This window comes from Nymphalis io, chromosome 8, assembly GCF_905147045.1.
Source record: "Nymphalis io chromosome 8, ilAglIoxx1.1, whole genome shotgun sequence".
NCBI classification, from domain to species: domain Eukaryota; kingdom Metazoa; phylum Arthropoda; class Insecta; order Lepidoptera; family Nymphalidae; genus Nymphalis; species Nymphalis io.
In genome coordinates this window covers 6,909,763-6,936,389 of record NC_065895.1, presented here as the reverse complement: position 1 = coordinate 6,936,389, position 26,627 = coordinate 6,909,763, and the positions used below count along the sequence as shown (strand labels likewise).

The 26,627-nt window shown below is 34.1% G+C and overlaps 1 protein-coding gene across 2 annotated transcripts in view; it reads right to left on the bottom strand.

Annotated features, from left to right (window-relative positions):
• LOC126770337 (uncharacterized) overlaps window positions 1–13,599 on the bottom strand; it is a 96,401-nt gene extending 82,802 nt beyond the window's left edge. For both annotated transcript variants that reach the window (XM_050489705.1, XM_050489707.1), the window contains exons 1-3: window positions 13,319–13,599; window positions 425–486; window positions 13–214 (exon numbers count right to left, since the gene is read on the bottom strand). In XM_050489705.1, coding sequence (XP_050345662.1) covers window positions 13–214; window positions 425–481 — 259 coding nt within the window. In that variant the 5' untranslated portion in view covers window positions 482–486; window positions 13,319–13,599. The remainder of the gene's footprint in view (window positions 1–12; window positions 215–424; window positions 487–13,318) is intronic.
• Between the last annotated feature and the right edge of the window lie 13,028 nt (window positions 13,600–26,627).

Sequence of the window (26,627 nt, the reverse complement as noted above, 5' to 3'; positions counted from 1 at the left end):
ACGTTTACAAACCTGAGCATTTTAATTCTGTTCTAAGTTCGTCGGATGCCTTATAACAATCCGGCACACCGTCACATAATTTTGATAATTCATACAATTGTAATATTTGTGTCGATTCGTTTACTTGGCAGCCAAAGTAGCCGTCTTCTAAATTTAAGAAAAATACTTCTCGTTTTATTCCTAAGCCTATTCCATACTGGTTTTGCGTCGCTACCTGTAAAATAAATCAAATAAAATTATAACTAGTTGATGTTATTAAAAGTCTATTTAAGCCTTAATGTATTCACACTTCGGCACGTTCGGTCAATGACAACGGTCAATGGCTCTAACATAAATGTGCAATTACATAAAAAGGTCCCCAGGGCAACACAGATCATCAATAAAATATAATAAAACTGTAATGGTCAAAATCTAAAGTACTTACATGTGTCGTTGTAAGTAGGAGCGTCCAAACCACGAGCGGTAGGGTTTCTATATACATTGTCCCTGTAAACAAAAAATAGCTTACATTAAAACATAGCACAATAAATAAATATATATCTCCTACTTAGCTTTCATAAAATTATAAATAAAGTTTTTCTATATACTTTTACTGCTACTTATATAATACTTACATAAAAATGAAGTTAATTTATTTTAATAATTATTATAACGTAAAAGAAAATTAAAAGTTAAAATTGGATCATTCTACGAATAAATGAAATTTCTGTTCGCGCGATAAAAGTCCGTCTATGAGACCTCGTGATCAACAATCTGTTATTTATAATCAATTGAATATCTGTATCTATTGGTTAAGCTCAAAATTTTTGAGTCATAGATGTATTTAATGGCCGAGAAGGCCTAGTGGTTAGAACGCGTGAATCTTAACCGATGATCGTGGGTTCAAACCCGGGCAAGCCCCACTGAATTTTCATGTGCTTAATTTGTGTTTATAAATCATCTCGTGCTTGACGGTGAAGGAAAACATCGTGAGGAAACCTACATGTGTCTAATTTCATTGAAATTCTGACACGTGTGTATTCTACCAATCCGCATTAGAGAAGTGTGGTGGAATAAGCTCCAAACTTTCTCCTTAAGAGAGAGAGGAGGCCTTCGCTCAGCAGTGGGATATTAACAGGCTGTTACTATAATGTATGTAATAATCTCTTTCTTGTCACACTCTGTCGACTGTCCTTTTTTTATAGAATAGGGAGGCGGATGGCGACTACCGCCCATAACCATTGGGATTGTAGGAAATATAAATTATCCCTTACATCGCCAATGCACCACCAATCTTAGGATGTTATGTCCCTCGTGCCTCTAGTTACACTGGCTCACTCACCGTTCAAACCGAAACACAACAATACTAAGTACTGTTGTTTTGCGATAGAGTATAAGATGAGTGGGTGGTACCAGCCGAGCTTGCAATAAGCCTAGTTATTTAAAAAAATCGCTTATTTTACAAAGCAGAATTACATATTTTAAGATGCTACATACCCTTAAAAATGTAAATAAAAGTGTTTAAACATGTATGACACGAAAATAAAAATATATATTAAATTCTACAATCGTTTTAAAAATTTTGACACATTTGCCGACATGTAAAGTTTGGATTATTACAAGTTGAAATATCAATATTTGTGTATAGTGATTAATTACATTTTTGGCCGTTAACAAAACTAGTGTGGGAATATTCCAAATTGAAAGGTAGTTTGAGTGGTAGTATACATACCTATACTATATTACCTTTTTTTTTAATTTTTCCTATAGGAAAACCGTAATATATTATAGGTATGTCAAAGTTAACAGGTCATACACGGAAAATAGAAATTGATTTAAATTATTTGCATCACATGACCTTGTGAAACAAAAGGTTCCAAAAAATATATGTTTGGCAGAAATTTTGTTTACTGCTTAGTCATTTTCTGATACTAATATCATTCCCATTAGGAAATGAGTATCAGATGTTTGACCAAAGACTAAAGATGCTGCTACCGGTACTGCAACGATGATACTATTATTCTGCGACAATCAATACAAAAAATGCAAATAAATTAATATAATAATATAAAACTCCAGTTAGCTTACAAATTATTCTTTTGTTTGAAAGTAATGACAGCAATAATAAGTGTAACTCCAGTCGAGGTTTTTATTCTACTAATAATTTCATCCAAATTTATCATTTAAGACCAAAACAAACGAATGTGTCTATAATTTTATAGTCGTCTTCAATTTAGAAAAGGGTAATTTTAAATGTCGATAGAATATAATATTCCTGTCGCTAATATTTTTAATTAGTTCTTTTTTTTATTGACAATTTAATTTATGACCAACGTTGTTACGAGGCCTAAAACATTTGTTATTAGATTTTTTTTAATTTTATTTCATAAAATCTCATAGTTTATAACCAAAAACGATCATTACTGTAGCTATGTTCATGGTCACTTTTGTTTATCTAAAAAATAAAAAGCTATTTTTTTTAATTACACACTATTTTTAGCTATGTCATAAATTGTATTGTTTATATGGTATTGTATGCATATTAAAAAATACTTCTACTAAATAAATGAAAACTTAATTTTTTTATTTTTTTATTTTACTAAACTAAATGTATAATGTATAATAAATAAACTTCATATAACTACTGCAATAAAAAAGCCAATGGAATACTGGTGCTAACTTCACGTTAATACTATAAAGACGACTATTAGTTGATATAACTTTTTTATTAGAGTCAACACAAACGACTTTTATTTTCATGTTAATGGTATTAAATATTATTTTTACGTTTTAATAATCCTATTATTATTATTTATAAAACATACGTATACCTCTGAAAATGCCTTTCACACAGCTACTTCAATTTCCGTTAAATTTTACCCAGCGACAAAGGCGAAGGTTACAAGTACGAGGTCAGGTAACTGTGAGCTGAAGTTTGTCGTATTCCTAATGAGTCGTTGTATAACTACGTTAAATCCCAAATTTTCTTGTTCAAGATCATGTTATGTTTAATATATTTTTTTAAATAGCAATATAGTTATGTGATATCCTTAAGTGTATAAATAGCTGTGCTTAAAGTCAACGTTCTAACTGCACATTACACGTTAGGAATGATGTCACGCGCATTATGCTCATAGATAGTATTCGTGGTTAAAGCAATTTACTTCACTTCTTCATGTCTTTATTAATTACTTCATATGGCCTTAGCTTTCACTTACAAAATTAAGGAAGTTTTGTCCTGCATTCAAGTGTAGTAATTGATCTTTTACAAAATAAATATTATGCGAATGTTACCGTAAACGGTAGTAGGTAATTAAAAAAAGAGGAACTATATTAAAAAAAATTATGCCATTCAGAGAACATGTCAAAATTATTTATTATATTGCTATATTTCACAAAAATGTCCTGAATCTTACACAAAGCCCACACACAACGTAATAAGTAGGTACCAAATTATCTGTGTAAATAAAAGAAAACTTCATTAATTTCCAAGTCGCAATAAATACATTATAATAGATTTAACATCTATGCCCAAAGGAACCCTGGTATTTCGTAGCAAGATATTACAAAAATTATTGATAGCACGATGCATGATATATTTCTGAACGATTATAATTTTTTAATATAAATAGAATAAATGATGATCATTACCATGCTCGTGCAAAAACAGTAGGTAGTTAGTACATTATGAGGCACAAGGTTTCATGAATTGATGTCTCTAATTGTGTGTAAAGTATTGAGAATGACATAATACTGTAAAGGCCACATTAGTTGGGTACACATAAACCTATTTACATTGTCTCCAACAATTACTAAAACCTTGACATCTTCACAAAAATCGTGAGAATAGTTTTTTTTTTTACTTTAAGGATGTATTTAATAACCATATCTTGAGTTATAAAAAGAAAAAATTACAATCGTTAGTTGTTTTATCTGGATCAAAACTTAACAACATTGCTTATAGTATAAAAATTAAAAAGAAGTATTGCAGTATTTCGATATACAACTGTATACTTATATGATATACATATATTTTAAAAGAATAGAAATTGATTGAATATTTTTGTTGCAAGTACTGGCAAAACTATAATAAATAATTAACATGTACCAAATCTTCTTTAAATAAAGATATATATTCTTCGATAAATATTAAAAATTATATTTAAAGAAGAGTTGTAGACATCAAATTGCATATTAAAAATAGCTATTGAATTTTTACACAACTTTCCTCGTCGTGTATTAACCATTACAGTCGCCCTAATAAAGTTGTTGGGTAGGCTATGTAAACGAACTGCTGAAATGAAACAAAGCCGTGTACGAATCTCCTTGTTTTCGACTCATATTCTACATTTTCTTAAATTTTAAAATGGAACCAAATCAAAGTATAGTCTATTCAATATAAAAAAATATAAAAATTGGTCCATAAAAATCTACAAAAATATATTTGTTTAAACATTGATAAGAGTACCGTTACTCAATTTGATAGAGTTGCAACTAATAATTTCGAGTAAACAAAAAAATGCACTATATATATATTTATGTGCAGTAATTATAATTACCTCATGCTCGAATTTGTGACAAATATACAAGTTCGCGCGTGCAGAGCAAATCGGGCGTAAAGCGCGACCGTGCGTTCGTATGAACTTGCTTGCGCCATTCACTTTCACGTCTCGTGTCGTTCGCTGGTTCGTACGGAAAGTAGGCTGCTAACAATGCCTATACGCCAGTTTCTCTCTTGAGAAATGATACTTCATCGCCGATTGTATTTGTCCGCAAACATTTATTAAACTGCCAGTAGCAAAGGGCGGCTAAACAAGTATTTACATGCTTTTTCCGCAATTTTTTTGCACATTTTTCTCGAAAATTCGAGCATTACAATTCAATTTATTATTAAAATCTTAATTGTTAATGCTAAAATGTATTTAAAATTTATGTATATGGCCTTAAACTTTGTATATAAAGAACTCAAATTACTGTCATATAAAATAAAGTAATCAAGATCAATCCGGTTTTTTAAACCTTGTAGAATAAGTGGACGTACATTTATACGATTACCGACTTTTAAATTGTTTTAATATTTTCGATTGTAATCAATTAAATAAAGTTGCAGTTATAGTACCTAATGTTAGCGGGACAATACAACTGTTTCAAGAGCAATAGCGGCATTTCTTGACTTTACATACATATAATTGTATCTATCTATGTACTTGTATATATCTTTCATTCAATATATGTATTTATGTTGAAAATAACATGAAATACACTGCGAAGTAGTTAGGATAATGTTTCAGAAACCAAAATAAAATATTGGCCTTTTTTTAAATATTGATAAAGCAATTTAACCTTTTAAAAAAAAAGCTCTCGTTACCCAATCAACTAAACTTAGAATAAAAATTCTTATTTTATTAAATATATAGTAGACATACAAGACAAATACAAATTATTAAATATAAATGTTCTATGTATCATTATGCAAGTCACACACAATAGTATTTTTATTTATTTATTGCATATATTCCAAAAATAAGTAATCAGTTTTTATGTATGTAAGCATAACTTTCAATAAAAAATAACAGACTAATACAGTGAAGAAGTAAGTTTTGGTTGTTTATTATGAAAATGAGACGTTAAAATAAATAAAAATAGTAATTACATATTTCTAAAATTCATTATCCTCTGTTGCTTTACTGTCTTGTCATACATCTACGTATTACCTACAATACTTCAAATTACAGCGTAAATACTTGCCAAACCAAAGGCTTCATAACACAGTAAATTACACCTATATAACCTTTAGGTGTGTATACAAGTAAAGTCGTTAAATTGAATACCTCATTTATTTCCGAAACCTTAACAGTAACTATATCTTTGACATTCAAAAATAATTCTCTATTATATCAAATGAATATCTCAAATAAGCCAATCTAAATTAAATCAACCAGCATATTTACTTTACTACTGTTTGTTGCTAATTAGATATTTAAAGATATATATTTTTATTAGTTTTCCGATAAAGCAAGAAGTAAATAAACGTAACTATTGGGTATATAAAAACTGGTTTATATATTTTCTTTACATTGTTTTTTGAGACTATATTATAATGCAAAAAGTTTTTTTGGGTTTTAAGTAAATGGTAAAATTATAAGATTACATACAATATGATAGCTCTGAAGTTTTTCAAGTTAATAATTATGGATGGTGGGATATGTTTATATTTTAAATATAATGACATCTAAAATGTGATGGTAATAGCCCTTGTCAGACACGTATTACGGAATCATAAAGCTTTATATGAAAACTAAAGAAATAAGAGTAATAAACTAAAAACTAAGGCATTGGCTTGTCCTTTATAATTCATAATTTTACCTAATAGTTACTCAGGTATTAGATGATTTTTAAACCACACAAAAAATTTTGATGCAGGATGTGCGTCATTATTAAAGACTTGGTGATTGATTTACGTTACGATGATTCATTTATTATATTCAAATGGGTTGTAGGGTAATGTCGCAACCGCTGTATTCACATTTCATAATTGAAAATTTAATTTAAACATACTATAAATATCCGTTTTTGTGCGGCTTCTATATATCTATAGTATCTTTTTATTTGTTGTATCTCATAATTATATTCATTATATTGTAATTTATTTATTTTAATTGTTTATAAATGTATTTTAATAAGTAGTTGCTTTATGCTAGATACCGTAAATGAAATCGTAAGTAACGGTATACGGTTTACACATTAATTTATTATTCCTAAACACTCAAGTTTTATTTTTATTGCTTCAGAAATGAGCGCAATGATAATATTTCATAAATAATCGTTTTGCTGTATCGAAGATTGGCATTTGGCGGCACATCGTGCGTGTTCCTATGCCGATAGCATCTATTAAAGGAGAAGGAGCCGTTCATGTGTAACTGAGTTCCGGTGACGGCGGACGACGACGTCGTCGATCGACGATCGCGACAGGAATAATTAAAAGTTTATTGATTATATTATAGCTGTATATATTACGAGCTACCTGTCCCGCCTTCGCATGGATACAGTTTATCCTTATAAGGTTTTTACCTTGAGGATTTTTAAACAATGAGATAAAAGCATTAGTCCATAGATTAACTCACCCGTACTGTGTTATACACGTGTTTTTTTTACACATATCGCAACTACTGGTCATGTTATAGAGTATTGTTGATTACCCATTTTGCACAAATATTTTTTTACAAATTATTATATTTAGTAACCTTTCTAGTTGATTACTCTTTCTTTTAGTGAAAATAGTATTAATGTTGTAAATCCGTTGTGTGGTTTATAAGAAGTAGACAAGCAGCGACTTTTTTTATACTATTTATAGACAACTTTTTATTAAAATATTATATAAAAATTAAGCATCAGTTTACTACTTATTATTGACTGAGAAAAGTAAAATCAACATAATAAAAACCTTTAAAGTGCGCGATAACTGGCGCTAGAACTAAGTACAGACTAAGTAAGTACATATACAACTATGGGCAATAGGTTAAACACTTCTCGATATAAAGTTAAAGGTACCTTATTTAATGTGTAAGAAATAAATTTTGTAAAAAGTGATATGTTATTCGTATAGCTAAAGGAGACATGAGAACAGAAAATTACACCGAACATTATTCTTATGAAAAAAATAATAAGAAAATTATATTAGAAAACAATCAAAGGTAATCCTACCTCTACAAATGGACACTCATCAAGAAAAAGCATCGTTTATATAAAATTTCTCACAGACATGGGAGATTGATGGCAACGCGTGAGAGTATGGGATGGGCCTCCATTGGAATGGAATGACATAACGGGGCGTTGTCGTCGGTCGAGTGGCCACCGGCGCAACAGGTGCTCACTCATTCAACGCCGCCGGGGCCACTACGACATCTGTGTTATAATTCCCCGATCCCTAGCAGCTTTATTTGCGGCTTATTTCGTTATTGTTGCATCTTTTTTGGTCTATACGTGCTACAAACTTGTAAAATTAGGTAGTAGGTAAGTATTATGCAAAAGTAAGATTAATATGCAAAAAATATGTAAAATTCGAGAAATCATATTATGAAAACAAATACTGATGTAAAAAACATGTTACAATAACAAAAGATTTGATTACGATACTGAGTATTTATATATCTTTTCTCAGAGACTTAAGAATAGTAGGCATGTCGAAATGCTAAAGAAAACCTTTTAGATCTGCAGTTGATTACAATTAACTCGTTTGTGGGAATAGTTTGCAATAAGAACAAAGGGGCCTTGGAGCAAGCATTTGTTTAGCGGCACCACGCTTCGACGAAACAAATATAATGTATATACGTTAGCTTAATTCTTATTGGTAGATAGAGATTCAAGATTATTTCTAAATCAAGACCAAATTCTAATATAATTTGAAAAATACGAAATATTAACTATAATTAAAAAATATAAATATCTACTATTACTCTTTACTTTTTAGCATAGTTTTATTGTGAGTCACATTTGAACGACAGATAAATACAATGAACACGCCAACAAAGTAAAATATTTTATCTAAATATTCATTTATGGAAAACTATTGAAGCCAAGGCTATAAGCGTCAATGTAACGTGTTGTGATTTAACAGCCTAAACCTACGCAGTCATTACTTTTCAAGTGTTTTTATCTTTGAACTAATTTAGAAACTAATCTACATCAAATTACATCAACTTACAATTGAACACCTATCTGCAATATAAAAACCAATGTTGGTAATAAATATCAATAGAAAACAAATCACGTATAAAATAAATTTTATACGTGACGTGTGTAGACTTTATTAAAATTCATTGAAATGTACAGAATATTATGTACTTTTCAAATAAAATATACAGCAGGCAATTTTTTGTGCTAGCAACTGTTCGCATTTCTTATAAAAGTTAACAACAGTAAGGGTGTAGTGGCATTACATAACTTTTTATTGATATCCATTTAAGGGCATTTTGGATTCGCGCGCCTTATTACGGCAGCAGGCGTTTTTTTCTATTACGATAGCTACAATATAGAAGTTAATCGTTTATACTTTATTTTAATGAATTTTGTATTTTAATCAAAATAACTGTTGGTTGGATTTATTCTTACGAGAAAAGATAAAGATATAAAAATAGTGTACAAAAGAAAGACACGTGTGCTTTGAGTAGAAACATTCGCGGATTTTTTAAATTCTTAGCTTGCTTTGTTACTGAAACAATGAAAATATCGTTTTATAATTTGGTTATTAATTCTAAGTATATATGTAGTAGTTCCCTTAAATATTTATTACATTTAATAAACGACTTTATCATTTATTTTTATTTAATATATCCCATTGTTTTTCTGATACTAAACTCAATTTCAAAATTAATATAATTGTTATTTATTATCTTTTGTCACTAATGTATATCGACATACCAAAAAAGTCTATTTAGCTTTTATGTAGACGCAATGTTTTAGACAAAGAATAGACTACGTGCAAGTATGATTATATATTTTTTGACATTTTGGCACGCTGGGCATTTCAAACTATAAATATCTGCTTTGTGACATCAAACTCTGAGCTCCGGTATGACTCATTAATTGAAGGTAAACACGCTTTCCATGTAATAGACAGCTACCTACCGATTAATTTGTATGAACAGGTTAATACACCTACTCAATATCAATAATGAACATGAAATTATTCTTATATATTTATTTAATACTTAATCTCCGCTTTCCGTATCCCGTTGAAACGAGGAGCACTTGGCACGTTCACTAACAACTAAAAATAATAATATTTTTTAATATTAATTGGGTTAGTCATTTATCCTCAATAGGAAAAAAAAACCAAAAAAGCTATATTTTATATCAACTTTAATTATTTAGTACATTAGTTTGCTGATCACACAAGGTTTAGCTCACGTAAGCGATGTAAGCGCTCGAAAATAAATTTATTGACAGCTTGATTACAAAATCCTATATTATACAAAAAAATTGCATTTTATATACATATCATTAGAAAGAAACAGATGAGAAAAGACACGGATGGCGACTTCGTTTTATACTATTTCAACTAACAAAACTTTAACCACATTAAAGCTTATAATGACATGATATGACATGACATGGAAAATTTATAAAATCCACCATTGACTGAATGATAAATTCCCCTAAATATGACACACACTTCCAAATTCATACCATGTATTATACTTTTACCATTAGTAGGTAAAACCATACTAGGTTGCCCTGCTTTTTTTACAAAAGTATTTTAATCTTTAAAGCTGTTGTTGTCTTTTAAGACTGTCTGTCAGACCCCATAGTCCATACCCAAAACGTCATTACCTACCCGGTAACGATTAATTATATATTGCACGTAATTTTTATAGGTTCGTTAAAATATTAATAAATAACTCAAAAACTATTGATTTTAATTTATACCTTAGTATATATCATACCTTGATATTTTATTTTTTTTGTTATATACGATTTGAATTTTATGTGTGACATAATATAATCTATACGTATACTTAAATAAAATTGAAGTGTCTGTCTGTGATTTCAAAATATTTTTTTTTTTATATGCCCCGGGATGGCAAATGACTCTACTCCACCTGATGGTAAGTGGTAGTAGAGTCCAAACGCGACGACGGCCAGTACAGTCGGGAAGAATGTTCTGTACTAGCCGTCCCCGCCTTGCCGGCCCGCAAGATGCCTCTTCACGCCTCGTTTGAAGGAACCCGGGTTGTAAGAGGAGGGGAACACGTGAGCTGGTAAGGAATTCCATTCTTTGGTAGTGCGACAATAAAAAGGAGTTGCCAAATTTCTTTGTGCGCGATGGAATTGATGTCACAGTTAGGCGGTGACATCGAGAACCAGCTCGCGTGGACTTAAGAAGGAAGGGGGAAGCAGGAATTAGAGAGAATAATTCCTCAGAGCACTCGCCGTGACTAACTGTCTCTTTTAACGGTAGTTTGGCTATTTGCGAATTACCAAAACCAAAACAATCATTTTTTTTATTTTTGTCTGTCTGTCTGTTTATCCAGGCTAATCTCAGAAACAGCTAAAAAATACAAATTGAAATAACTAAATTATTATAAGAAGTATTTCGAGGTTCAGTTTAGTCCTTGTTTCATCAAAATTGGTTGAGTCTTGCAAAAGTTATAAAAACGTACGTTTTTTTAAGCGCGAGCGAAGCCGCGGGCAACAGCTAGCACCAAATGAAATTGTATTGGGAAAAATTAAGCAAAATGACAGTTAATATATTCCTATTTTTGATAATTCTTGCAGCGTTTTATCTATAAAAACCAGATATACCGTCGAAGGCTTTTCGTTGATAATTTAAAATGTTACAAAGTACATTCTAAATTCTAAAAGTTGCAATGTATTAAAATGTATATTTTTGTTACATCATGCGTTTACCACAAACTTCGACTTAGCTATTATATCTCAGCTAAACAAATGTCTAGCGAACATTCCAACACTGTAACAAAAATGTGGCTCTCAAAAAAACTAAGGATGATGTGAAAGTTCTAATTAAATCAGATTAGCTGTTTTTTCGTAAATCCAAACATTTTTAACACTTCTGTTTGTAATAAGACCACGATATTCTAATTTCAGTTATTTTAATAGCACTAGTAGCCAACTCTTGCTTGACGGTGAAAACATCGCGAGGAAACCTGCATGTGTCTAATTACATTAAAATTCTGCCACATGTGTATTCCACCAACCCGCATTCGAGCAGTGTGGTAGAATAAGCAAACCTTCTCCTCAAGAAAGGAGAGGAGGCCATAGTCCAGCAGTGGGACATTCACAGGCTGTTACTTTACGTTACTATTTATCTTTATAATTTTTAGAGAAAGAGTTTTAGTCTACATTTAAACTTGTCAAAGGAAGCACACATCTTTCAAAGTTTTGATATAAGTTTTTATGTTTGCCATAATTACAATTTTAATTTAAACAAAAGAATTGTCTGACAATAACGATAAATTTTTCTTCTTGAATAAAATAGTAACTTTCTCAAAAAACAAACCATAATTCAGACCAATGGAGACGTCAATCAAAAACATAAAATAAGCCACATGACATCACTTCAATATGGCGAACATTTCTTGTAAAGAACAACGACCGACCCGCGTTAGAGCAGATTGGTGGCATAAGCTCTAACCATTCTCTCCTCAAAAGGAAAACGGGCTTTAGCCCAGTAATAGGCCACTAACAGGCTATTATTGTTTTACGATAAATTAAAAAAAAATGTTCTGTTTTCTATTTGATCACTCTCTAACTCATAGAGCATTATCAGTATTACAATCACTATACTGTCAGAAGTCTCGAATTGATTAAATAATTAAACTAATATGTGCTGAGTTTTATAATGACAATACTTGTATTGGATGAGTTTTATATATTGTTTTAATCCCATTGCCATTGGTTCCTTACTGTCAGAAATTATGAAAGTATTGTCTTTTAAATTAAATATATTCTTTTGTTTAATTAATTTTCTTTTTAAGATTTTGTTTAATACAGGTCCTTTATTTTAGTTTTATATAATTTTATAATCTCTTTTTAAACGCGTATGATGTACCTATTTTTCATATGCCAATACTCATTTATTTATATATATTCATATATTCGTGAATAAGGTTGTAAAAAGTAAGAAAGATAACATTTAAAACATATAGCATTGAAAAACTAGTTCGTGTTCATTATAACATTTTAAAGTAATCATTTGTGTCTAGAACGTTTTTACGTTACTTATAATTTAATTACTAAACTGTTAAAATTACATTGAACCTAAGTAGTCCTTACCTTCATGCATTAGTAAGATTTTGATTACTGGCTATTGTTAAAGTCGTTACATCATATTAATTATGTATAGATCTACGGGTGCCGCTAAGGAAATCAGCGTTACTTTATATGGAGATGAAGGTGCAGGTCCAGCTTACATAAGTAATACTCGAACGCCATCTAGTGAAACTGATCGTCGTTTTGTAATTCTATTACGTTTATAAACGTCGAACACTTACTTCAATAAATTTAAATACGCAACGAAAGTAAGTGACCTTTATTATATATCGTAATTGCCTTAAAATAAAAGCTATTACTTAAATTATAAGATGCATATACGATAACCTTTTTTCTAATAAGAATAGAAATTTAAGTTAGCCTAGTTATAGGTAAACGATGGAGTTATTAATATTTATGAAGTGAACGTTCCTCAGTTTAACTTTGAAACGAATATTATTATAATGAGAGCAGAATGGAGAGTACTAGAGTAGAGGAGAATGCAAGCGTTCGTGGGGTCGCGGCGGTAAAGTTGCGACACGGCTGGGTGAGTGTGCTAGATGCCAACCTTGAGATCATCGGTGAGTGCGGGAGCAGTAATGTACGGGGCTCATTCCTCCCGGTACAAGCAATCCACCTTCCCTCGCTAGGCGAACAGCCGTTAAGTAACTCCGTGGAACAAGCCGCACACTAACGACAATGTTACTTTATAGAGATACACTATCCGATTGTATGCCTAAAAACACACTGTCACAACACTGCACCTACAACACTCCAAAGGTGGAGCAAACGGACACTCGAAAAACGAAACGTGGTAACGACGCAGATAAACTCGTACGTGCAACCAACCTGTTGGTCGGAGCAAGACTGATCGTGGCGTGTCAGGCTGCGGCGCGCGCGCAGTCGCTCCACCCCCTCCCCCTCTATACTTCTTCAGTTGCCGACGCTCTTTACTAGCTGAGCTTTTCTTGCCTGGACTCTACACCATTATAATAAAACTGCAAGGATGATAAATAAAAAAGCGAAATAGCTAAACAGTTTCGACAACTGTTAGATAGTATTTTTTAACTAAAACTTTATTATATGTTTACTTTATATTTCAATTTAATTGCTTTGATAGTGTATAAGGCCGTAAGCCCCAAATAATGTGCGAGCTTTATATACAAAAAACCACTTTTGATTCCTGAACAAATAATTAATACCTAATTAAAATTAAATTAAATAAAAGATAAAACTTATACAATTACAGGTCATTGAATGAATTTAAAAATAAAACATTTTATTTAGCTTCTGTGAGTCTATTAGCGTCCTCAGAAAGGCACAGTGATGTGAGCTTCAATAAACGTTGTTCGTTTTTTCTCATCACCAATTACCAGTATCAAAGGTCCATTAAAAGGCACAATTGAATAGTGGCAGCTCAATTCGATTGCCCATAGCAAATGTTTTACTAATTGAGGTATAAGATCCAAGGCTTAAACTTTCTTCATAATACGTAAATAATTTCACTAAAAAATATGCATTTGGTTGATATAATGTACTCGTCGTATATGTTATAAAAGTTAAAAGAGAAATTAGAAAGTTTTAAACAATCTTAATATTATTGTTGTAAAACATATCTAAGAACCTTTTTGTGATTCCGTCTAATCTAACATCGATAATAATAGTAAAATTAATTGAATTAAATATTACTTTCTGAACACAAAACTTTTGTAAGACAATTATTGCCTTATAAAGAATTGAAGACAACATTTTAAAACATAAGTGGTATTATAGTAAAATAATTCCTGATTGAAAACGGCTTCTTATAATATTTATTGGGAATAAGTAACAAAAGATAATTTACATTTTTATGTTATTCTATCAAACCATAACATTATGCGCTTATATAATGTAAGAATCCCGTAACCTATAGGATAGACTTCAACGCGCGCAGTTTGTTCGATGAATACTGAATTTGCACTAACTCATATATTTTTCAGTTTTATAATAAAAAAACTTTTTTTTCTTTGTAAATGCTATTTTTATTTAAATTTAAACTAAACTATTTAATAAAGATGGTATGCATATACCAAATATTTCAATTAATCATTTTTATATATTTTATATAATAGTTCATTTCACGTAATCATTAAATTTTCATAAATAATTAGTGATGTTACAAAAAAAATTTCCTTCTATAAAGCCTACTTGTATAAAAGTATTTAAGTTTTTGACACAAAATAAAATATATAATTTTTATTAACACAGAAAGAAGAGTTTATTTATGATTAATTTACTGTATGAGTATTAAATAAATCAAGCATACTGTCTGATGACCTAAGCTAATGACAGAAGAGTGACTTCATTTTTCGCTTAAGCTTTAAAACCGAAAAAGTCATTCTATATATTTTCCTGTTAGTTAGATATTACTTCGATAATAGGTAATATTTTTACAAATTAATATATAATTCTTTTCATACAATAAAACATTTAAATATATCTAACATATTTTAAATAGGTATACGTGATCCTATTTAGGGTGTTTTAATACTTCTTCTGGTTAGCACAGACGATGCTACAAAGCAACCTTATGGAGAGCTGCACCAAACCAAGAGCGGGACTCCCGTGCAGTACGGGAATGACGGCGAGTACGTTATATCGTCACGATCCCGTAGCCCCTCCGATCCGTGCCAAAGACGGCCATTGCAGTGGTTATAGTGGAGTAAGATTCCCACAAAACCCGAAATTTCCCATGGTACTTTTTTAAAGGTTTACTGCATAAAAATAGCTACAAGGCAAGTATAACGAAGGGGTTCCAAAGGGATACACTACGCAATATGGAAAAGCGAAATAATAAAAATAACTCTCACTTCAATTAGTGCAGTCCAAGAAATAATGGCTATCTTTGCAGGAGATTTTTATCCATTGAGATTGATATAAAAAATATGTACCGATACTAAATCAAATGATTATCAATGCTTAATTAAAATTTACTTTTATATAAGAGTTCCCATCAAGTCAGTTTGTATTAAAGATTGCAAGGAAAAAACGAGTATTTAATTTTTTATTTTATGTTTTTATTTATTAATTCATCTTGTCGCCAAACCTTTATCTTAGCATTGGATACAACTATATTTATTCATCCAATAAAAAAATAGTAATAACGCAAACATCTAAAAACTGGTATCGGCTTCTTCTACTGATGAAAATAGATATCATTTATTATATTTAAACTGAATCGTTACCGTTATGAACTGAAGGTATATCAATTCTTTCAAGTCATCACCATTATTGAGTTAAAAGCAATTGTATTTTATTTTTATTAATAAAAAACGCATATATTTACGTGGTGGGCCGTGGAGTACCGGCTTAGAATAGTACTCCCCCAATCTCATCCCGTGGGTGTCGTAAGAGGCGACTGAGGGACGGGGAAAAGGGGGGATGGGCAGCAGCGTCCCCCCCTCCCATAAACATCTTACCCCCCTACTGCGCTCACCAACATGCCTGCCCAGCGCGGCGAGTATGGGCAAACCCCTCCCTTAATGGCAGATGCGCCCAAAAAAAGGCCCCCAGTTACCGGCAAGCTCGCTAGGCCCGACCAAGGTAGCGGTCGCGGTATCGGCAGGGCAGGGGGTGCTAAGAATCACCGGTTCACGGCAGGCTACCGTATAAAACGACTGCACATGGCAACGTATAATGGACGCTCGATGAGGCTGGACCATCACCTCGCCGAATTAGAAGTAGAGTTAAGTCATATAAACTGGCATATACTGGGGTTATCTGAAGTCCGAAGACAGGGGGAGGACACGATAACTCTAGAGTCCGGTAACTTACTCTTCTTCCGCGAAGGTGATAACCTCTCCCAGAGTGGTGTCGGTTTTCTAGTCAAAAAGGATCTCATTAGCAGCATTGTGGAAATCAGTAGTGTGTCGAACCGGGTAGCGTACCTTGTCCTAAAACTTTCCGACAGGTACTCCCTGAAGGTCGTACAGGTATATGCGCCAACTTCGACATACTCTGATGATGTGGTCGAAGCGATGTACGAGGACATCGCAAAGGCCCTCAACGACACCTCGAAGGCCCACTACAATGTTGTTATGGGAGACTTTAATGCTAAAGTGGGAGTACAAGATAGCGGTGAATCGAAAGTCGGACCTTACGGCTTGGGCTGCAGAAATCACAGGGGGCAAATGCTGGTAAACTTTCTCGAAGCGCAGGGGCTTTTTTGATGAATTCTTTCTTTCAAAAGAAGCCTCAGAGGAGGTGGACCAGGCGAAGCCCCGATAACGTGACAAGGAACGAGATAGACTTTATCATTTCGAATAAAAGGCACATATTTAGAGATGTTTCAGTGATCAACAGGTTTAATACCGGAAGTGATCACCGCTTGGTTCGAGGCACTCTAAATATCAACTTAAAAGCCGAAAGATCGAGAATGATGAGGTCTACTCTCCGACCTACCATGCTCCAAGCTGCTCAAGGCTCCGAAAAGTTCCAAATGGAACTTCAAAATCAATTCACCGCGTTGGAAACCATAAGCAGCATTGATGAGAGAACCGACACGCTGGTCAAAATACTGCAAAACACATCCCGCAAGTGTTTTCCGCCACAGAGAAGAGACAATGCACCAAAACTCTCTGCTGAGACACTCGAACTCATGAGAAAACGACGAGAACTACCATCGTTTTTGTCAGATAAGGCCTTAAATCGAATAATAAAAACGCTGACGCGACGCGATCTCCGACGCTCCAATACCCGTGCCGTCAAGGCTGCGATTGAGCAAAATCGGGGATCGAAAGTGTTCGCTCGCAAGTTTGGGAGGCCGCGTCTGACAAAACTTAAAACTGAAAATGGTGGGGTCGTTACCTCTAGGCCTGAGATTGTCGGAGAAGTAGAGAGGTTTTATGGGCAGTTGTTCTCTTCAAGATCGGATAAACCCGTGGGAATCAGTATTGATGACCAGCGCGCCCCTATTATGCGCCATTACTCCGAGGAGCTCCCGGTCGTTGACCAAGGAGAGATTAGGGCGGCTCTAGAACAGCTTAAAAACAACAAAGCTCCGGGAGATGACGGAATCACAACAGAGTTGCTTAAGGCAGGCGGGACTCCGGTCCTGAAAGAGCTAGCAAGCCTCTTTAATTCCGTCATCCAACATGGCAAGACCCCGGAAACGTGGAGCGGGAGTGAGGTGGTACTGTTTTTTAAGAAAGGTGATAAAACCCTCTTGAAAAACTACAGACCAATCTCCCTCCTGAGTCACGTGTATAAGCTGTTCTCAAGAGTCGTCACGAACCGTCTCGCCAGACGACTTGACGAGTTCCAGCCCCCAGAGCAAGCCGGCTTTCGATCAGGCTACAGCACCGTGGACCACATCCATACTGTTCGGCAGATTGTGCAGAAGACCGAAGAGTACAATCAGCCGCTGTGTATGACAATTGTGGACTACGAGAAAGCCTTCGACTCCATCGAAACCTGGGCAGTGCTCGACTCATTGCAGAGATGTCATATCGATTGGAGATATATCGAGGTACTGAGATGTCTGTACAACGCCGCTACAATGACTGTCCACATCCAGGACTGTAAGACGAAGGCGATCCAACTGCGCAGAGGGGTGAGACAGGGGGATGTAATATCCCCGAAACTGTTCACCAACGCGTTGGAAGACGTTTTCAAAACGCTGGATTGGACTAGGTATGGAGTCAATGTAAACGGCGAGTACATCTCACACCTTCGATTTGCCGACGATATCGTCATCATAGCAGAGTCGCTGGAACAACTCACCGAAATGCTGCGTAGCCTAGGCGAGTCTTCCCGGTGTGTCGGTCTCGGTATAAACTTGGACAAGACCAAGGTCATGTTCAATAGGCATGTCGTGCCGGGACCGATATACGTCGAGGGGAAACCTCTCGAAGTTGTTAGTGAATATACCTACCTAGGACAGATAATACAAGTCGGTAGGAACAACTTCGAGAAGGAAGCCGATCGAAGAATTCGCTTGGGATGGGCAGCATTTGGCAACCTTCGTCAAGTCCTCAAGTCGTCTATACCGCAATTTTTGAAGACGAAAGTCTTCAACCAATGCGTCTTACCTGCCATGACATACGGTGCCGAAACGTGGACACTAACTGCGGGACTAGTCCACAAATTCAAAGTCGCTCAGCGTGCAATGGAGCGAGCTATGCTCGGAGTATCTTTGAAGGATAAGATCAGAAATGAGATTATCCGGAAAAGAACCGGAGTCACTGACATAGCTTGCAAAATTAGCAGGCTGAAGTGGCAGTGGGCTGGTCACGTATGTCGTAGGACCGATGGCCGTTGGAGCAGACGAGTCCTAGAGTGGAGACCGCGAATCGGCAAGCGCAGCGTAGGGCGCCCTCCAGCCAGGTGGACCGATGACCTTAAGAAGGTGGCGGGCACCAACTGGATGCGGAAGGCGGAGGACAGGGAGCTTTGGCACACCTTGGGAGAGGCCTATGTTCAGCAGTGGACAACGATTGGCTGTTGATTGATTGATTGATTGATTGATATATTTACACATAACATAACCACATACTGGTGGTAGGGCTTTGTGCAAGCTCGTCTGGGTAGGTACCACCCACTCATCAGATATTCTACCGCAAAACAGCAATACTTGATATTGTTGTGTTCCGGTTTGAAGGGTGAGTGAGCCAGTGTAATTACAGGCACAAGGGACATAAAATCTTAGTTCCCAAGGTTGGTGGCGCATTGGATATGTAAGCGATGGTTGACATTTCTTACAATGCCAATGTCTAAGAGCGTTGGTGACCACTTACCATCAGGTGGCCCATATGCTCGTCCGCCTTCCTATTCTATAAAAAAAAAAAAAAAAAAAATATACATTTAAAAAAAAATAAAGATATAAATATCTTCAAAAGGTGCGAAAGAATTATCTTATTCTTATTGTTGACGTTTCTACTAACCCATGATTTATTATTTTAAGCTTATAATTTCAAAGCTTAGTCATTAATAAATCAAAACTAATTTTAATGTTCTCTTCTCTTGCAAATACTATTAATATTTTGCATTGGTCTGTTTCGAATTAAACTTTTATTATGGGAGTACACAGAATAAACACCGTCAATGACATAGTCCCTTGGTATAAGCATAATAAAAAGAAAAGCACTTGTTACATTTCTTTATATATAAAATTAAACGACTGTCACCTGTTCGTAGTGACGTCAGTGTACAGGTAAATATATCGTAACAGCCTGTGAATGTCCCACTGCTGGGCTAAAGGCCTCCTCTCCTCTTTTTGAGAAGAAGGTTTGGAGCTTATTCCACCACGCTCCTCCAATGCGGGTTGGTAGAATACACATGTGGCAGAATTTCAGTGAAATTAGACACATGCAAGTTTCCTCACGATGTTTTCCTTCACCGTAAAGCACGAGATGAATTATAATCACAAATTAAGCACATGAAAATTCAGTGGTGCCCGGGTTTGAACCCACGCGTTTGATTCAGGCGTTCTTACCACAGGGCCATCTCAGCTTTTTTTTTTCAGGTAAATATAATGTTTAAAAAAGATCTAACGCTTAAATCAATATGAAAGGTCAAATGGTTGAAGGTTTAATGAAACTCAAATAGAAAAACACATTTTTACTGATTCATTATAAAATTTTGAATGGATGTCAACATTATTCATTTTACATGTTAATAAATAAAGAAGATATTGTCACGGAAATTTTAGACATATTTTTGATTTTAAAAGTGTATAATTATTATTTTAATAAAATAAGAGTTATTCAAAAGTATTCATAATCCCACATAATTAAAAAAAAAATAACGGGATGCTAATTTATTTTGTTCCATCTTGTCGCACTGCTTAGACATGGAACGTCCTGTACGGACCGGTCTATGGGCGTTTATCGGGTTCAGTGCCATTATTTTGCGATCAAAATATACCGGTTCGAAAACGTATGTGACGATCAAAGTCATAACATTATTGCAGTGTACTATTTTACCTGTTACACCCAAGCGTAATATGTTCGTACTATTACATTAACAAATATTTTCTTTCAAAAAATATGTAATAATAACACTGTGCTGCCTCATTCATTTAGTGGTTCATCTAGGTATAAGGCCGCAGATCCCGAGGTCCTAGGTTAAAACCCGAATTGGGGTGCATGTCAGTCACCTCCACGTGGTGCACCCTGGGCAACGGGGGTCGACAAACAATCCAATGTTTTTTCCGGATTGCTTGTTGACCGCGGCTGAGACTGACGCGGCGAAAGTGTCACGGGCTGCTCCTGGTACTTATCTGTTCAGCAGAGTGGACTAGCGAGCGGCTTCGTGGCAAGTGGGTGGACTCACGGGTCCTTTTGGGCTGCCGGAGAGAGAGAAGAGGAGTTGATCTTTGGGGTCCTTTCGGGGTGCCGGAGACAGGAGGAAGGAGTAGAAGGAGGAGGAAGAGGCGGGTTCACCCAGTGTCGTCGATACTGGGTGGACACTGTAAAAAGTCACCGCCTTCTCAAACTCGTTTCCCCATCCAGGCGTCAGCCTGTGGTGGGACCGAGGGCCTTGCCTTCACCGGCTGGGCCAAGAGGAGATAACCTCAATAAAAACAACTGGTGGGTCGCTAACCCATAGCGACGGCCGCTGGCGGGGTCGCGGTGGTAAGCTAACGCGTTCCCGTAATCCCGCCACCATGCGGTGAGACGGAAAAGGGGAGGTTTTAGTGGGTAGGACGGCTGGCCTTCTGCCCCGTGAGTCCCACATACCCATCCCGGTCGTAGCCCGGGCGGGAGGCATAAATGCCTTTCCTCCTCGAAAACAAAAAAAAAGGTTAAAACCCGAATCAGCCTGGAGTTTTCACACTCTTTTGACTCGGAAAGCACCGTAAGTCGTTGACCTTTCGCCTGAACTTTTTCCGATCGTGTCATCCCATTTGATCATGAGAGAATGAATCTGTGTTTACGCACACACTGTACTGCCAACCTCACTGTTTGAACAGTAGATTTACTGTTTTCAATAAGACATCCCTGTTTTCTGTTTTAATACAATTTTCTACCGTTTTTGGGGGTCCATGTATCAGAATTAAATTTAAGTTGAAAACGTAATAATTAAAGATAATATGTTAAGCCAAAATAATCCTTAGCTCAACGCAACACAGAAAATATTGCTTGTATCGCGCGTTTACTTCAAAGATCACATTTGCTCAGATTATGGAACTGCGCGCTCTAGGGATTCCCCATTCATTTACGCCGTGCCATTGGCAGATAGTAAAAAAGAACAGCTAAATTTACAGTTCATACATGTAACAAGGATAAGGCTGTCTATTGTTTCTGTTTGGAAAGTAAAACCGAGTTCTCTCAATCATTTTTTGTTTGATTTCTGGTTGGTATATACCAATTTGTTCGTCAGTGAAAATTTTTATGCGAAAAAGACATTTAATGATGATGAGTGATTTTTTGTATGAATATTTGAAATAATAATAATTAATTCTGGTTTTTGTTTTTTCTTAATAATGTCGTAATTATTTAGCTATAAATAATTTATGTTAAATAAAACAGTAAATAATTGCATTTACTACATCATTCGATTATTCTATGAAACATTTTTACGTAGTTACCATTTTACTGCTTTTTGCTGTTTTTTTGAGTTAGATTTGCTGTATTTTATTTTGCCAAGGTTGGCAACACAGCGCATACACTTTTGCACTGTAATATGTCCCGCGCAATTGGCTAGTCTCTTGAGACTTAAATACAATTATATCTAGATGACTTAAATAAAGTTCCTCTCGGCTTTTAATAATTATTTCAATTCGTTCTTTCTTGCTAAAAAGGTTTTACATTTTTTAAACTGCTTATATAAATATTACATTCCTTAACGGCCTTACCAATTAACGTTGTATAACAGGTGAATAATTACACGTTGATTTCTCATTTTCTGTCATCAGTAATTGATATTCAAAAGAAGAAGTCCGCGAAGAACCATCGTATACTTAAGCATCGTATACTTACCAATATAGCTATACTATCATAATATTTTCATTAAGTATTTTTACATACAAATGAAGAATATTAAAATCGATAACATTATATTTTTTTAAATATTCAATAGATATCCGAATAATTTTCCTTTACAATATCAAGAGGCCTCATCTAAACAAAAGGCCATATAATTCATTTTTGTCACTTTTGGAGCATCGCACGCGCAAAATGTTGTCAAATATTTTTTATGTAACATCTTACATTGCCTTTAATCAAACAATCTACATCTACCAAATATGCGCTTCATTTCAGTCTCAGAGGCAGACAAGCAAATTGTATAATACTAATGAAAATAACGCTGCCCTTAGTGTCTTATAGCACAATTAACGCTTTTCAAAATACTTTTTTGGTGTTTAACTAAGGCAGGTTTATCTGATGATCGGTCTTCTTCTAGGCTATCCGTCCTAGGCCTAAGATAAATTGATGTTTAGATATAAATTAACTGAGTGCCAATTGAGTTATTTACAAAATCACAGATAACATTATCATCTCATTTATGTCGATCAAACATGAAACGTAAGCGTTCTCAAGCTTATTTAATTACTTCTGAGTAAACCATTAGAACTAATAGCGTAATCTACTAAAAAAAGACGTCTTAGCGATGCAGCTGAGGCTTACGACTATTTCACATGCGTCTAGACCCCGAGAGAGATATTGATTAAATGAACACCAAGATTCTAACATGATCACTGTAGGAAATACATATATAACTAATATAGAGCTCCCTGTAATTATAAACTGCGTTTTTAGCTAATTTACCTTTTGATTCATCCAATCCAAGAAATAGCTAGATAATAAAGTAGCATTAGAGTGACAAATATAATTAAAATAAAAAATATATCTATGAAGCACAACTGTCTTACCAAAAGAGATAGCAGTTGTGTTTTTATATGATGTCTATATTTATTCTTAATAGTCGACAATAATTCATGAATTATTCGTATTTAGAAATGTAGAACTCATTACCCAAGGCGCAAGTAGTGTGTCGCTGAGCGTAGCGGTGACCAAGTAACGGTCACGGAGGTACCAGCACTTTGAGCTGGAGGGCACGCCTGATACAATGATATTGTACCCGTTAACTGTCAAAACACTACATTTACAAAATATTATATTAAAAATAATGTAATTTGATTATTTTTTAATTTTTTCTGTTTCATACTTTTAACGGTTGTATTAATAATAGTTAATATAAATGGCACACTTCATTGTTTGTTTAAACGAGCGTCTATTAAGTATTAAGTTAACTTGAACGTTATATACGTATTTATTTTGCAAAACAAAGCTCATTATGGATCTTCGTGTAGCAACGGATGAAGACGTCATTATCATGACCCACGCCAGTGTCACGGTCGGCTTGCCATCATAATTACGAGCCGCCATCGTACAAGGTTAGAGCTCACATAAGTTTTCACGTAACAGTAACGACAAATTAAAATAACATGTATCATGATCACGTTTTTTAGAAAAACAAATAGTCGAAACAGTGAGAGAAGAAACAGAGAGGAATTTATATATTCTATTTTATCTTAGACGGGCCGGTTGAGGTGGTTAGTAGATACTTGCCTTTCACGCCAAAGGTTGTGGGTTCGATACCTACCCAGGACAGACATTTGTGTGCATGAACATACCTGTTTTCCTGAGTCTGGGTGTAATTATCTATATAAGAATGTATTTACAAAAGAAAATTAGTATATGTAGTATATCAGTTGTCTGGTTTCCATAGTACAAGCTCTGCTTAGTTTGGGATCAGATGGCCGTGTGTGAATAATGTCCCAGGATATTATAATTATTTTACGGACACCAACAAAGGTGTTTTTTATTCGATCGTGTAATTTTAAATTACCTTGAATATTCCTCTATGTATTAATTATCAATGTTTTAATAAAAAAAGTTTATAAAAAACGATAACAAATACGTTAAGGTGAGTGGATCGCGATTTTTATTTTATGGCGATAATAGATTACTAACACGCAGCTTTGCGTTTGGTGTGCAATATATATAAATAATATATTATTGTATACAAGATTATATACATGATAAAAAGCGTGGATTTAGTATTTGTTGATGTTTCATACAAGATTTATAAATTTCATTGAATATGATTAATAAAAAAGACGAATGATGAAAAGGAGCACGGTTCTTTTCTATCGAATGTACATCCATCAATTGGGGGTGTAATCATTTTTATAATCAGAGAAACAACTTGTTGGCTTATGGCTAAGATTAGTGATAGAATTAGACTAAAACTATATTTTAAAAAGTAAAGTAAATTGCCTGTTGCGAGTCTAAGGCCTGCTCTCCTTTTGAGGAGAAGGTTTGGAGCTGCGTTTGATGGATAATGTGGATGCGAGCACACACTTGTTTCCTCACGATCTTTTTCTTCACCGACAAGCACGAGATGAGTTAAAAACATAAACTAAACAAATAAAATTTAGTGATGCTAGCCTGTTACGATTCACCTGATCGAACCAATATCCCGACTTTCATCCTGAAACTGCTTAGAATCGATGTTATTTGTAAAAAATAAACAATATAATTATAAATCACTTTACAATAAATTTACGTCTACAAAAACAAAAAAGGTTAAATAATAACCGAAACCTCATAAAAACCTATAACGAGTATTAAATTATGTATGAATGCTCATATTTATTTCGTTAAGATATGTTAAGAAAAACGAGTATTTAACTAGTTTATATATATTAATTATATGGAATATGAACTGTGACGATTAGCATCTTATATGTATGATTCAACATTTTAGTTTTTAAATAAAAAAAGTGTTTTGAAAGATTAATACAAAAAAGGTAACGATGTGAATAAATTAGATATAACTATACAAGACTCCATCTGTTAAATTTAAAGTGTACATATATATTTAGTTAGCAGTTTCATTCGTTAAGACCACACGAATAACTTTTACTGTGCAAATTAAGTCTCTGTATAAGCGACGAGGATATTTCTTATAGATTTGGCACAGTCGATGTGGGTGTGATTTCACCAGACGAGTTTCAACTTTCTCTGTATGTTACAACATGACCAACGCGTCACTGATACGCGATGATCTTCGGTGACATTTTAAAATATCAAAATAACAAGCCCAAGGTAGTCAAGTTGTTACCGATTAACTCTGTAAAATGGAGCCGAAATATTTATTATTCATAGTCCGCTTTGAGAATTGCAAATTTATTGTGAATCATGAATTGTGGAGGTGTAAATGAAATAGGAAACTTGAATATTGCCTTTTACTTCTTAAGAATATAAATTGAGTTATTACTAAACTAAAAATAATAAACTTTAATCATCCTACGCCTACTCTTTAATTAATTTTAAAATTGTGAGTCTATTCTTTTAAAGTTATGTACAAAATTCCATTTTTGTTAGCTAAAGACATTCTCTTGCCAAACTTTACTAGAACTACGAATTCTAGTGAAGCTTGCAACAGATTTAAAGCTCAAGTATAAGTTCATTAAATAAAATAATATATTATGTCCACTTTTTTTATTTTTTCTCACTGACTGACGGTAAATAGTCAACACCGCCAATAGACATCGGCAATGAAAGAAATATTAACTATTGCATCGCCAATGCGCCACCAATCTTTGACACTAAGATGTTATGTCCCTTGTGCCTGTAGTTACATTGGCTCATTCATCGGTCAAACCGGAATACTACAATACTAAGTATTGGTGTGTGGCGGTAGAATACCTGACGAATGGGTGGTACCTACCCAGACGAGCTTGCACAAAGCCCTACCACCAGTGAAAATAATATGTATGGTCTATCATATAGTTATAACATATACATAGGGATTTGTAAAACATATATAAAAAATTAAGGTAGATTGATACAATTTAACCATAACACTATGTAGAAGTGTAATGCTTT